Raw genomic sequence first — 15,824 nt, forward strand, 5'->3', positions numbered from 1 at the left:
TATACGGTGTCCCCTTTTTAATTAGAATTCCCTAAAGTAAAAAAAATCTGCTATGGATCCATCAAATACACTGAAGTTTGATGTGGCAATGAAACCAATTGTTGGCTGCCTCCTCGCTGCGAGCAGTTTTGTCTCATAATTGTCACTTGAAAAAGAGTCAGCATGTGCCATCATCTGCCAATTACAGGAAGGGGTGTTTTACACTGATTTTAGTTGGCCTAAAAGCAGTGTGACCTGTGCCAATGGTGCCTATTAATCAGCTATCATCAAAATATTTTGTGTGTACTTACATAATTTTCATTTTGTTTTCTACAAACCTAGGTTATATTCACATGAACGTACACCCAAACTGTCCCACTCAGGTTATTATGAGTGGGTTGATTCTGGTTGGGGATTAAAGGATAAGTAAACCTTTAAACTTGTACAATTAATGAGAGTGCTATTCTAAGCACTTTTGCAATTTACGTTCATTATTTATTTATTTTTTAATTTCAAAATATTAAGGGTTAAAGTACTGTTAATACGGTGCTTTCCAGTCCAAAACATTTCCACCAAGCCATTCTTATTCAGATCAATGGGAGGCAGCAGATACTGATATTGGGTACTTTTGTTTCAGCTGAAAACTGACCCACGAGCCATGAACATTGGGCAAGTAATGCCCCATCATACAGTACTGTACAAATAAAAAGGCTTAAGCCACTTCACTACTTGTAAAGCTATAGACATATAAAATCTTTGTAACCCCTTTTTGGCTAAAAAGCACTTTAAACGCCAGGCTATGGTTAGAGCATGGGGCACATTGGGACTCTCAGTCAAAGGAGTGGGCCTTCGCTAAGTGGAAGGATATAACCCAAGATGTAGTTGTACTACAACTCCCACTGGTACTGTGTAGTGTTAAAGTAATAAGACGCCAGGAGCTCTTGCAGATGAACTAATTAACTCTTTATTGTCCAAGACAGATGTTATTAGCACAGGGATCAGTAAATACTCACAGTAATTGAGGTAGAATGGTACAGTTGTAAATAGCAGTTGTGAAGTACAGAACAGTGCAGCACCACAGTAGAGACAGATGTGAGCTACTAGCCAGAAATCCCAAGGTTGAATACCCTTTACTGGACCGGATCCCTACAGCCAACGGTGGTTCAGGGGTTAATACTAGCCTGATACCTGTGTCTGAACTGTGGTCCCTACAGCAAGGCAGCCAGAGCCTGGGGTATGCTAAACCCACTAAATTCTCCTTTGTTGACGTGACAGCTGCTCTTTCTAAATAGCCCTGACTGAGTCACACTCCTATAGCGTGATATGACAGAGTCTAGTCCTGAGACTAACTTTACCTCATTCATGGGGCCCTACTGGCTTACTGGGGTCTGTGTCTGCACCCAGGCTCAATGGAGTTGTTGTTGGGTAGCAGACAGGCAGCCAAAGAGGAAGCCACACCAACTTGCTAGACACTATATGAGGCTGCAAGGGGTGTGGACAACCATATGGGCCAATAAAGGATAGGCATAACTATAGTGTTACAAAGGCTTCTGCCCAGTAACAAGGGATCTATGTGAAGAGGTAGGAATATCACTCCATAGGGCATTTAACCCTATGGGTCCCTACATCTTCATGACAGACTAGTGCCCAAATGACCAATGCAAGATCAAGACCAAAACAGAAAAAGAGCTCAAATCAAGATCTATGTGAAGGGAAACTTTATAAACCTAAACTGTGGCTTTTTGGTAAATATAAACTGAATTAAGTAACTACCTAGCAAAGGACCACAGTAAGCAGCCTTGCCACATGTTGTACAAGTAGCCTGATTACTAAGACTGAGTGACACCATTTTGTTTTGCTTCTTTTCCAGGACGTATAAATGTGAAGAGTGAAGAGCTGGATGACATGGTCCAGGAGGCACCGGGGCCAATAAACTTCACTGTCTTCCTTACAATGTTTGGGGAAAAGCTAAAAGGTTTGACTAATGTTAATCCTAAGTCTATGCTTAGAAAATAGGGGTCTCTAGAAGGAATTACACATATGGACACAATCGGCTCAAATATGCAAAAGCAGTCATAAAACGATAAATTCACATAAAATACAGGGGCCAAGGGGAACACCAGTGTATCCTGGAAATACATGTGCACAATATGCAGAGATATTGTACATATCACGGTAAATGAAATACAATCAATGCAGATCTTAGCTTGAAGTTTCCAGAAGTTTTCCAGAGTGGTCACAGGATCTGGTAAGTAAGGTTGTGGCTTTGTAACCCAGTTCCATTCCAAAATGTGATTAAGTGCAGGTAAAGTTCTGCTGTTCATATCAAACAAGATGGAATGTGATTTTCATTATAACACCTACATGGGAATTACTATACCATAAGGGGTTACCAGACAATCAAGACAAATGTATTTGATCTTTTGGTTTCTCCGTGCTAGTCTTTCTTCCCACCTCTACTTCCCTGTGACTGAGGTATTGTAGGCCCCAATCTAATGCCTACAGGTTCATGTATTACCAGCTGCATGTATTGATTAAATGTTCACTTTAGCTCATTTCAACCCCTACCAAGCAATAAATATTCCATGTCTTGCCAGGTCTCCTGTTATCTACATGCTGAACAACTTCTTAAACACTAGTGAGCAACCTGAGCAGCAAATTGATTAAATCATGAGCACTAAAATATTTTAAGAAGCATATTTATCAATTGGTGAACTCTAATTTTCACCCATTGATAAATCGGCTTCTAAAAATCTCATAGGAATCAAAAGAATATGGGTGAGTTTTTATGAATTTTATGTATTTGTGCGGTTTTCTAACTGATATAATTTAAGAAAGTGTGGGTCATTTATAAATACTGGGCAAATTTGTATCAGTGCAGTAATTCATGGCAACCAATCAGATGATTGCTTTCAGCGTTCAACTTGCAGCTGGATAGAAATATCTAACCACTGATGAGTTGCTATGGGTTACTACCCAGGTGCAAATTTGCCCAGTGTTTATAAATGAGTTCCACTTTAAGTAACTGATTGACACGTGGTCCAAGTTCAGATGCTTTATGGACATGGGCCCAAAAGCTTTGAGTACACCAGCAGTACAATATATCATTTGCTAGAATTACCAAATTGCTAGTCCATAATTAATAGTGAAAGGACAAATCTGAACCAATCTGCTCAGTTTTCTAAGCTGACAGATAACTGCATACTGCGTGGCAATAGCTGAAAGCACAGCCATATACAACAGCTACAATGCACAGCCATACACAACAGCTACAATGCACAGCCATACACAACAGCTACAATGCACGGCCATACACAACAGCTACAATGCACAGCCATACACAACAGCTACAATGCACGGCCATACACAACAGCTACAATGCACAGCCATACACAACAGCTACAATGCACAGCCATACACAACAGCTACAATGCCCAACCTGTATTGTCAGGTCTAAGCTATTCCCGCTGACAGGAAAAGTAGAAAGAATAAAATTGGTCGCAAAACACTAAAAACTGTTAAATAAAATGTGCCTATTCAACAAAGCAACTCAGCAGAGGAAACATTTTAGGGCAGGGGTTCCAATTTTTTTATCCCAGTGAGCCATACTCAAATGTAAAAAAAGCGTGAAAAATGTTTCTTGGGGATGCCAAGTAAGGACTGTGATTGGTTAATTGGTAGCCCCATGTCGACTGCTAGCCTGCAGGAAGCTCTGTCTGGAGTAAACTTTTGTCCCTATGTCTCTAAAACTTGCCTTCAAGCCAGGAATTTACAAATTAGCACCTACTGTGAGGCCATTCTGAGCAACATCATTGGGGTGATTATCAACATGTTTTATTACATTAAATTTAGGGTAACTTTGCTCAAAACCTGGAAGAGGGACTGCTTGGCCTGAAATGGTGCCACCAGCTATGTAGTACTGTGAATAAGTGTAAGTCCACCTGCTTTTGGTCTGCTGCTCTAAGTTCATTATTGCGTTGATTTAAAGGGGATGTTGACCTTCAGACAACAGTCCCTGCCAGAAAAATGTAATATAATGTTTAGTTTTAAAGCTACAATCCAGTATCAGTGCTGCTAAAACTCTCACCAGTCTGCTCCCTCCTCTCTCTGTAGGATTTCCCAGACCAGGATTTGGCAAGTAGCCAAATAAAAAAAAGTTCATGCTACACTGGTTCTGTGCATGCCTTCCCTTTCCTGCTTCATGTGCATATCTTTGATACCATTGGCTAACAAGATTGTCAATCCGATTAATGCAATTGAAGCAGGAGAGAGAAGGTATGGGCAGTAAGGGCTCTGGTACACGGGGAGATTAGTCGCCCGCGGCAAAACTCCCTGCTCGCGGGCGACTAATCTCCCCGAGTTGCCTTCCCTCTGCCATCCCACCGGCGAACATGTAAGTCGCCGGCGGGATGGCAGACGCGGCGGGGCGATTTCGGGAAATCGCCGAAAAAGCCTCGCGAGTCTTTTTCGGCGATTTGCGCGAAATCGCGCCGCCGCGTCTGCCATCCCGCCGGCGACTTACATGTTCGCCGGTGGGATGGCAGAGGGAAGGCAACTCGGGGAGATTAGTCGCCCGCGAGCAGGGAGTTTTGCCGCGGGCGACTAATCTCCCCGTGTACCAGAGCCCTAACCAGTTCAGTGTCAACATCCTATATGGGCAGAATGCAAGTTGGTGTTAGCGATCCCTTCCAAAGAAAGAGAACAGAGCAGAGGAGAAAGAGTTTTAGCAGGTCTGTAGCTTCAAAAATAAAAATATTAAATAATAAGGGGGAAATACAAAAATGTTTTTCAAATTCAGTCTATTGTCTGAAGGTGATGATCCCCTTTAAGGTGGCAGTACACCTGTATTTGTAGCTCTACGATGATCATTGAAAAATATTGCCAGAACCACCAAATCTCCAATAACATGGGTAATAAATAGCAGAAATTGATTAAAAATACAGTTCAGACAAGAGACAGGATGTGGAGTTTGCAACTGTTTAAGGAAATTAGCTTCTAGAAGACATGACATGCTGTAGACCAGGTAATGAAATACAAAAAGACTTGTTCACATAAAAAGTACTTGAGGTTAGTAATTCATTTGTTGAAGCTCTGTATACACTGTACAGCATGTAGAACTTAATGAGGCGTCAGTAATGTTCTGCAGACTCCCTGTAATGACAGTACAAACTGCAGAACTAATCCTCTCAGTAATAACAAAAGTATTGTATCACTAAAACCACTTTTCTTGTTTATTTTATGTGAGGGGAGTTACTATTTCTAGAAACCTGTTCCTGTTTTGAAAGGCAGAAATGAAAACGTTTTAGTTTAATATAGCTCCTAATATTCCGATCCTAAGGTATCTGATTACAGTATCCTTGTTCATTTATAAAACAAGAGCTAATTCGGCTGCACTCTTAAGCTGGGGAGTAATAAATCAGAATATTGCTATGCAGTGTTAGGCAATTGCCTGTCGGGCATAATGTCATTCTGAAGCACTTGCCATGATAAGAGCAGATATGCCAAACTGTCAGCCCCAACACCTCGAACCTCCACTGTGGCCCATCAGCTTGACACGATTATTTTATTATTTTGTTTGAACGGGTGAGACTAAACTAACCCAGATTGACTGGACTTGTGGATCCTAAATGGTTTCCTCAGATGGAACTGCTATGATTAGCTTTTATCAACTACTGTATTTGTTTTAAACATTCCCCTTTGGCACTATGAAGTATGAAGTTGCAGTAGTGATCTGCACCAAAGCCTCCTACTTCTACCTTTAAAGCAAGGGGAGCTACAATACGAGTCAACTAATATTAAATACTTTGTAAAGGCACGTAGCTATGAAAGCAAGGGCAGACAAAGGAGATTGAAGCTGCAGATAACTAAATATTGCAAAGAGTCTTCTTTTTAGGTAGAGACCCAATTATTTTTTGCCTTTACAACCCCTTTACAGGCTCACTGATTACACATTTGAGGATTTTCTGCCCGAATTTTCAAAATCTGAGGTCAAGGAAAAACCCTAGTGACAAAATGTCTTTGATCAATCTTTGAGGTCATAATAGTTGGAGAGAGAAGAAGGGCTCAGAAAGCAAAAGGGGTGGAGCTTCAGCTAGACAAGGAAGTCAGTAAAAGTGCTGTAGTTGAACTGGCTGCAATAAAGAAACAAAATAAATCTGGATGCATTGAGAAAGGTATATTATTCCGGGGGCTGTACAGAGTCATTTTAGAGTTTAAAAAATAAAGGTCAAATTATTATTTAAATAAAGCAAAACTATGTCAGGTACTGAATGTTTCCAAAAATTACACTTGGTATGGAATTATCATTTACTCTGAAAAAAAGATGTGAGCAATCGAGTATGTCAAGAAGATGCTCTGCCTTTATATAATATCCGCTAGCTGGATATTTATTTTTATTGCGTGTTAGAAACATGCAGTTGAAGCTTGTATAGAAATGAAATAAGATTCACATCAATGGAGCCACTTTATTTAGCAGCTAATCGATAGAGAATGGGTAACGCAAGGCAGCCCAGAGAAGTAACAGGAGACAGATGTAGTACACACAATGAGAAATGGTTACATGCGCAGCCCAGGCTTTCTCGAGTGCCCTGTGCTTGCCACTGGCAGTGAGACTGACAATAGAAAACTAAGTGTAAAGAGGTATTGATTGAATAGCAAAGATGCTCAGTGATCCCTTAAAGAAAGACAGAATACAATCTGTTTGCCCCCAAGTATGTTTTAGGATATTTTCATTTCCTTCATCGACAGCCTACTCAAGTGAAACCCAAGTAATGCTCTTAACTATTAAGCAAGGAGGAATATGCGGTAATGGCCCAGATTCATAGAATGGCAGGTCATTTAAACATTTGGCAACATAGAAACATAGCTCAACGTAATACAGGGCAAAGATTTGATTGCTCAGATGCACAAATATTAATCTCTAATGTCTTATAAAATATTCTGTTTTAGAAATAAGTGTAGTTTAAGGCCATTTTATATAGTAAATATATTTATTATTGCATTTACAGCATGCCAGGGTTGGCTGAAGAATAGGACAGAGCAGGTTTTTGCCCTGTTGTTCACTCACAGCACGAACTTCCAAATGAGCTAATGTGTCTGGGTAAAGGACAATTTAAAGGAATTGTTTAGTAGACAATAAGGTAGAGATTTATCAACGCTCACATTTTTTTTATGCATTAAAAATCGTAAAACTGAATAAAACGTAAAACTTCAGCTAAAAAGCAGACAAGGTCATGTAGAAGTAAGTGGGATATGTCCTAGTTAACATTATAACTATTTCATCAATTCAAGTTTTCTGATTTTTTTCTGAGCTTTCTGACCCATTAAGAATTGCGCAAAAAACATTTTGGTTCTATTTAAATGTATTTTTTCATTCATATTTTTTAATTAGTAAGGTAACGTTTGTGTTTTTTTTCAAGGTTCATTGAAGTAAGAAAAATTACACATATACTAACGAAAATTACACCTATATTTCCAAGGACCAGGGCCAGATCTAGGGGTAGAAGAGGCACCTGCCTAGGGTGCAATGGTGGGGGTGCGCTAGACAGGTAGCTCTTCTGCCTACCCTTAGGGGCAGATATACTAATCCACGAATTCCAATCCCGAATGGGAAAATTTTGGCTTGGAACGAAATTTCTGAAGATCGCAAATATCCCGAAAATGCTTACGAAAAAATCGTATTAGTCACGAGAATAGCGTATTGGTGATCCGAAAGTCCCAAAATTTTCGTACCGAACCATTGTAAACAGCAGTAAAACCTTTCTGATTTTTTCGTGCTAGCTTACGAAAAGTTGTTTGGCGTACGAAAAAGTTGTGCGGTGTACGGAAAAAGTTGCGCGAACGCCCAAAAATTCAGCGAAAATATGCTCGGAGTGTTCATTCGTGCTTTTGTAAATGTGCCTCTTAGTCTGCGATCGCTTATCCCCAGCATTGCTTTAAACCTCGCTTAAACCAACCCCTCTATCCCCCAACGCCACTGAGCATACACATGTCCGCGTTCATGCACACTGGGGGTTGATGGGGATGGCCGGGTTGCCTAGGGCACCCAGTCAGCTTAGCCTGTCTCTGCCAAGGACCCTATATTCCATAAAACCAGTGCTGCACAGTTCAGTGAAGTAAAGTCTGTAGATCTTTCATTGCAGTGTATCACTGTTTTGATCAAAAGAATATTTGTAGAAGAAACAAGGTAGGAAATCGAAAAGACTGGTTGAAGTCAAGCAACTTTTATAATAAGGCAGTATCATTTTTATATCAGTTTTTCCCACTGAATGAATTAAAAAAATTGATGACATCTGAGCACTTGATAGGATGTTGTATAACAAGAACTACAAACATAACACATGATCGTAATTAATCCCAACATAATAACATCTCCTTTGTTATGAAATTCTAATATAGCAGTTGACTCAGTTTGGATAGGGCTAGTGTAGTTTGGCATTACCATATTGTGAACTAGGATAATCCTGGGAGGGTAGCTATGACTTTGGGGAAAATGCTTTCTTGAACCAACACATGTATTTTTTTAAGTTGTAATATTGGTGTGTGGGCGCCATCTCAGTGCATTGTGCCTGAGCTTTCAGAAGGAGTCAACGAAACACATTACGGTAGATTTGCTTTCAGGTAACCTATTGTCTCTCCTAATCCCGAGTCCCAAACCGGACTTGGATTTCTTACTGTTAAGTGCTATTCTGATATCTACCGGGAGCTGCTATCTTGCTCCCTTCCCATTGTTCTGCTGATCGGCTGCTGGGAGGGGAGTGGTATCACTCCAACTTGCAGCTCAGCAGTAAAGTGTGACTGAAGTTTAGCAGATGACTGTGGCATCCTGGGCAATAAAGAAAATGGCAGGATTCTGGAGAAACTGATGTGTTTTGAAAAAAAACATGTTTTTCCGTGACAGTATTCCTTTAATGAAAAAGTGGTTAAGTTTGCTCCCAAAGATTACACCACCTTCAAAAAAATGCCTTTATCTGTCCATTAGTTTAAACTAACAGGGGTTTGGATCTGGTTGGAGGAACACACATCCAAATAGGAATCCAACAAAAAGGCCTGGGACTCAAAGCATTAGTGAATGCCTAGTTGATGGATCACTTGGGCTCTGGGAATGTAAATGTAAATAACTGTATATCTGAATTATATATCTTTATATCTGTGCCAGTCTCAAGGAAATTGCCTTTCTAGACGACAAGGGAGAGCACTACTGGACTTTGTAAGAAAATAAAGCCCTCTCACCCAGTGAATGAAACCTACAAAATAATAACAGCATTTATTAAATGTTGTATGTGAAGAATTCCCCATAAATGTGATCTTTTTTCTGCAAAAGTCACTAAACACTTAGCGATCTCAATATGGCTCCTCAATGGTCAACATAGTACCGACTGGCCTATTATCATCATCTTCATTCTTTCCACTTCTAGCGGATCAACTGACGCTGTAGCCTGTCTGAAATGACATTAACAGCCCAGAGGAATGCCAGGCACTTAAACCCACTGTACTTAGCATGCCAAGCCCTTGTACAGTCCCAGAATGCCTGATGGCTTACGTTGCATGATAGGATCCCACACTGTCGCTTTCACTCTTCAGCTCTTATTAGAATATGAGCGCTGGGGTGTTTTTAGACTGGCTGCAATTTCTTTAATATCAGCCATCATGTTACCATGTCATTTTCAGATAATAATATTGGCAGTGCCTTTGACATTCCCATCATGAGAAGCGTTGTACAGTATCATTCCTTTGAAGTGTTACGGGTTTTTTTTTTCCTCATGCCATGGGATATTTTTAGCTTCAGAGGAATACTTATAGGCTCTAGGGCAAAGAAGCTGATAATTTACTAGCCACAAAAAATAAAGTCTATATTATTTAGAGAATTGTAGACAGTAATTTATGGGTTGTATCGTTTTCTGTCTAGATGGCGTGGCTCTAATTTTAAATCCCTATATCTGAATCCAAAATTCTCATGCCTGCCATTTCTGGCAAAGATGAAAAAGTAATAATCATCTTGTGATAATATGATTTCTGTGAAAAACAGATGCACAGATTTCCCTGTTATCATAAAAAGTACATGGAGAAGGCACTACTGGGGGCCAGAAGAAATAAAGGGGTTGATTGGGGAACAGGTTGGTAAGCAGTTCAGTATATGTTGGGAGAAATGTCTAATTCCTACAAATAAAATAATAGTGCTGTTGGGCCCAGTACCTTGTAGGTTCACAACTGACACATTGGAATTCATACATGTTCAAGTGATGTTCATCGATCTAATTTGGAGGCGATGCAGTTTGTAGAAACAAGGTTTTCTTATACAAATGTATGTAGTGAAAAAAAGCAGCTAATCCGTGTTTTTCTGATTCCAAGGATGTGCCCAGCTTCTCATTTCTGTTCTAATTAACTAAGATCATTTATAAGATGAGTTCTTTCTCAGTAGGATGTCTCATGTTACATAAATCTGCGCATATGAATTTCATTCTAGTTTGTACCTTTGAAATGCGCTGCTGAAATGAAATGCTAGTTTGTATGCTGGGCACATATATCTACAAGCTGCAGTGTAATGGACCAGTTCTACATAAAAGGCTGTTATCTAGTTGTTATCTTCACTAAACTTTCATTAGCACTCTACATTTCATTCACATTTGAAAGGGCCCCAAATCCATAAACAGGGTTTGATGGTATGAAATATCAAGGGTCTAACCATACTTAACTCCAATCTTGCTGGACCAGAATACTTCAACAAATTATTGAAGAACTGTAAGGCTGATGCCACACGTGGCGTTTTTACGCTGCATTTTTTCTCAGCCTAAAAACGCCACACATGGCGTTTTTCAGCCTAGAACTGGTGACGTAAGCAAATCCCGTTGCCATGGTGCTAATAGTGTGAAATAGCAAAAAACGCTGCGTATTTCTGCTAGGTCTGGCAGCTGCCTTTGCGTATACATAGGAATAGCTTGCTTTGCAAGTACTGGCGTATTTCAGCCTACGCTTGAAAAATCCGTGCTAAGGCGTTTTCTAGCGTATTTACGCTTTGTGTGGTTTGCTTCGCGTCTTTTCAAGTTATTTCTATGGATGATGATATCAGGCGTTTTTCAGCCGCCGAGAGAATTAGAAAATACGCAGCGTAAAAACGCCACGTGTGGCATCAGCCTTAGGAACTGTACCAGCAAATCACAGTAGGATTGGTTTACCATTAAGGTTAACTTTTAGTATGTTATAGAATGGCCTGTTCATAGCAACTTTGCAATTCATTTTTTATTTTTTATAGGTTTTTAATTATTGGCCTTCCTCTTCTGACTCTTTTGAGCTTTCAAATGGGGGCCACTGACCCCAGCTGCCAATATACAATTGCTCTTTAATACTAAAATGTTATTTTTATCACTTCTTATCTTTCTGTTTAGGCCACCCTTCATTCATATCGCCATCTCTTTTTCAAATCACTGCCTGGTTACTAGTGTTAAATTGGACCCTAGCAACCAATTTCTGCTTAAATTCCAAACCAGAGAGCTGCTGAACAAAAAGCTAAGTTTTTAAAAAACGCAAACAATAAAAAAGTAGACCTCTCTACATGAGCGAATCTTTCTCGATATGCCCACCACCTGGGCCCAAACGAGCAGATCATAATTGCTGCTATGCAGGCTGTTGGTTCAAGGACCACATCATTGCAAGATCCGTTCCTAGATCTGACAGGGAAAATCACACTTGCCTGACTGCCGTCTACCCAATTTTTGGCAAGCTATTGGTCGGGTAGGCCTGTGGGTGGGCCCAATACATGGGGCAGATTGCTGACTCAGTTTGTCAACAGCTTCTATCAGCCTGGCCACCTTATTAGTAAGGACACCTTAACTTTAGTAATTAGTAATTAGGATTCTCACTGGTGAATATTCTGTAATTTAGTTAATCTTCTTAGAGAGGCTGCTGGTAGTGATGAGTGAAATTTTTTAGCAGGCATGAATTTGTGAAGAAATTCAACTTTTCACTACTGGCAAAAACACACCAAAATTTTGCAGCAAAGAAATGCAACTAGAAAAACCCTCATTGACAAAAAACTGCCCATTTTGTGAATTTTTCGCTGTGTTGTGAAATTTTCTGCAGTTTTGAAAATTTTTATAAGAAGTGAAGTGAGACAGGTTTTCTCGTTACTACTCGCTGGTGCAGTTGGACAGATTAATAAAGTATTTAGAACCCCCTTATGTTTTCTGCGGGCCTTAGGCAAATCCAGGAGGAAACAGGAACAACACAATGTCTGATTCAGTGCATAAATCTAAACTTTGCAGATCCAAAAGGCAAGATTTATAAGAAAAGTGACAATACTGTGTTTTTTATCCTATAAGGATCCTTACAGTAGCGCAGGGGTAACCATGGGCCGACCAGTTACAGTAAAGGGAATGCAGCATCAATATGGCCTTTAAGTGCACAGTCAAAAGAATATCAGTTGCGTGTTTTGAAAAGTGACACATCAATGATTGTGCTCTAATGAGACTGTTCCACTCAATAATGCCTGGCAGATCATCCTCATACCCTGCCAGTTTGTAGGCAATTAAGGAGGTGTTGAGGTGGTGAAAAATGTAGAGAAGATGGGGAGAGGATAATAAAGGCAAGCGTAGCACATCATCCGCTCAGTCAAATAGACAGAGAGTTGCCTTTCATTGGAGATGAAGAGAATGAAGACAGATGTTTTATTACCTCTGATGTATGTATTCCAGGCACAGACCCAGAGGAAACTATCCTGAATGCTTTCAAGATTTTCGACCCTGATGGAAAAGGCCACATTAAAGCAGATTAGTAAGTTAATCATTTTATGTCAGTTCAATGTCCTTAGGGTAATCTTTAAGGTATCTATTCAATCTTTCATCTTCTCAAATAGTGCATTAAGTGCTATTGTAGAACATTGCCCCCTGCATAGGATAGCATCCATGCATATTGTGCCTGACTATACCCATTGTATGCAGCATATAAAGGAGTGGTACAACGTGGAACAAATGTTTCTCATTGTATTCGTTGTGCAACTGCATTAAGGCTTATTTACACTTATTTAACTGATCAGTTTTAGATCTGCAATGTGTATCTCCTCTTATTTGCACTGAACTCTTTTAGTAGGTCTCAGAATCAATGAAATCAGCTAAAATTATTTCAGCATACCATTGCAATTAGAAAGAATATACTGATATTACTTACAGATTTCCAGTATGTGCACTTGTACTGGGCTCCAAACTGTGAGGGACATGGCTAGACAGAACAAAATAGCATACAATGAGTATTTTGACTCAAGACTTAGGGGGTGGGGGTGTTGGGGTTCCACTTTTCACAAAATGACCCATGGGCCACTTGTTTTGCTGCACAGCATTACAAAGCATATGCACCATTTAGGACCTGCCTAGCAACAAACATTCCTTCAGTAAGAGTCAAAAGGACAAATGTACATCTGCAAGTGCATAAGCAAAGTGCACTTTTGTGCACAATAACCAATGCTTGGCACAATTGTGCTGGACTTACTGCAATCCTGCCCAGCTTGCCAAAAAGACCACACCTGCACGTGTTGTTGCAAATTGAAATATATATATATTTTTTTCCAAACAGCATTCGTGAGATGCTTACTACTCAGGCAGACCGCTTCACTCAGGAAGAGGTAAGAAAAGTTAGGGGAAAGCATGTTGGTAATGTAGCCAGATTTTATGCCACCCAAGGTTCCCTCACTTTCAGCCAGGTTCGTCCAAGTTATATCAAGTCACAAAATGTCCTATTCTTAGCAACTTTTCAGCTGATCTATAAGCTGTGAGTTAGCCTATCCCCATGGTTCATAGAGCTGCTGTACATGTTCTTATTAAGAATACTGGGACACACACAGCATATTAATCAAACACCACCAATTCTACCAAATGCTTTCATATCTGTATATGGGCCCAAACTAACTCAGCAGCCTGATGATCATGGCTGGACTTTGGGGGTTTCCCTGCTGCGAATGACCAAGTGATTTGACCAGTACCAAGTGCCAATCCAAGTGAATTGGCTTTTGCTAGAAACAGTTTTAAACGACCAAATGAAAGCTGAAAATCCAATTTCTTTGCCTCTAAGTATTTCAGTACAGTTTAGAAACACTGTTTCTAGCAGAAGAACAGTATAGATCAGGTCTGGACTAGGCTTTAAAATAGGCCCTGGTATTTCAAGTACATAGGGGCCAGAAAGGTATCTTACAGCAGCCCTCTGGCATTTCTCAGAATCCACAGATTGCCAGTCCAGGCCTGGTATAGATACCTTTATTTCTGCGGGTCTTTAGTTACTCTGAGTATGGATTTCATGTCAGGATGCTTTCCATGTTCTTTTTAAAATTACTTTCGTTCTAATAACTTTGCTACATCGTAAAAATTGATTGCTTGCTCAATAAATCACTGCCAGATTTCGATTTCTTTGAACATTCTGATTCAGTATTTGCCAGTGTCACATGTGCATCCCACATTGCATTGTGTTGCTTAAGAGAAACATGAAAAGAAATACAAACATGGTTTTAACGGCGGCTTCCAGTGTCAGCTTGCTCTGTGTCTCTGTTACAGATCACCCAGATGTTTACAGCTTTCCCCCCAGATGTTGCTGGTAACCTAGATTATAAGAACCTATGCTATATTATCACCCACGGTGAGGAGAAAGACCAGGAGTAAAGATCTGAAGTTATATCCGAAGGTTCAATAAAAGAAAACAACACAAAAGGGGAACAAAATGTCAGCATGTCATAAAGCTGCTGTGATGATCAAAGCGAGTGAAATTGTTCTAACTTTATAAATATTAAAAACAAATATTCTGAGCCGATGTTTGAAGTGTGTTCAGACTTTCATGAGTTTTCGGCATAACAAATATCTCTGTTCCACATACACAAGCAATGTAAAGTGGTGTTACTTGCACAGAGAAACAAAGCAGACAGATATACATTGCTTTGCAGGTAATGTTCTATGACGTGGGATGTGGGAGATGTCAGGTAACAACAATCACTCAAGATTTAAAGCTGTCTCTCTGCATCCTCTGGTTCCCTATAGAATGTAATGAAAAATGTAATTACTGGTGCAAGAAGAATCCCCAATGAAAACTGCACTGACCAAAACTTAATTATATATGCATCAGAATGCACCAATGAGAATAGTGATTGCCAGCACTTACGCCAGGCACCTTACATTCTCAGATTTAAGTTTCATTATACTATGCTATAATCAAACATAGGGATAAAGGACTTCAAGTTAAGTGTTTACTCCAATTTCAGTAACAAGGATTTAGATTTTGAACAGATCGTGTGGGATTTTCATAGGCAGGGGTGCTGCTGCCTGCCACGAGGTGAGTTGAAAAATTGTTTAAGGCGGCAGCACCTCACATGTTGCCAGGGGTGACAAAAAGCCGCTCATGGTAACTTCGAGAACCACTAAGAGCACTAAAACACTTTCTGCACTAGTGATGTAGTCCCCCCCCCTCCACCCCTTTTGACACAAAAACCTAAGTGCAGACGGGCAGGCAGAATCCTCTAGGCTGCCTCAGGGCCTAGCCCCTGCTCATGGGGATTATTCTAAAGGGGTAGTTCACCTTTAAATTAACTATTAGTGCGATGTGGACACTGATATTTTGAGTCTATTTGCAGTTGGTCTTCATTTATTAATTTTTTAAAGGTTTTTCAGTTAATTAGCTTTTAGTTCAGCAGATCTCAAGTTTGGTATTTCAGCAGCTATCTCATCGCTAGGGTCTCATTTACCCTAGAAACCCAGCAGTGGTTTGAACAAAAGACAGGAATTTAAATAGGAGAAGGCCTGAACAGAAAGATAAGGAATAAAAAGTAACAACAACAATAAAATTGTAACGTCACAAAGCAATAGTTTTTGGCGGCT

General features: G+C 40.0%; 1 protein-coding gene across 2 annotated transcripts in view; it reads left to right on the forward strand.

The window, feature by feature from the left end:
- myl10 (myosin light chain 10) overlaps positions 1-14,766 on the forward strand; it is a 39,917-nt gene extending 25,151 nt beyond the window's left edge. Inside the window, exons 4-7 of one of the 2 annotated variants that reach the window (XM_012953918.2) lie at positions 1,850-1,954; positions 12,669-12,747; positions 13,543-13,591; positions 14,514-14,766. In XM_012953918.2, the coding sequence (XP_012809372.1) occupies positions 1,850-1,954; positions 12,669-12,747; positions 13,543-13,591; positions 14,514-14,618 (338 nt within the window). In that variant the 3' untranslated portion in view covers positions 14,619-14,766. The remainder of the gene's footprint in view (positions 1-1,849; positions 1,955-12,668; positions 12,748-13,542; positions 13,592-14,513) is intronic. The other variant, NM_001130210.1, reaches the window with a different exon arrangement.
- The last annotated feature ends 1,058 nt before the right edge of the window (positions 14,767-15,824 follow it).

The sequence above is a fragment of the Xenopus tropicalis genome, chromosome 2, assembly GCF_000004195.4.
Source record: "Xenopus tropicalis strain Nigerian chromosome 2, UCB_Xtro_10.0, whole genome shotgun sequence".
Classification (NCBI taxonomy): domain Eukaryota; kingdom Metazoa; phylum Chordata; class Amphibia; order Anura; family Pipidae; genus Xenopus; species Xenopus tropicalis.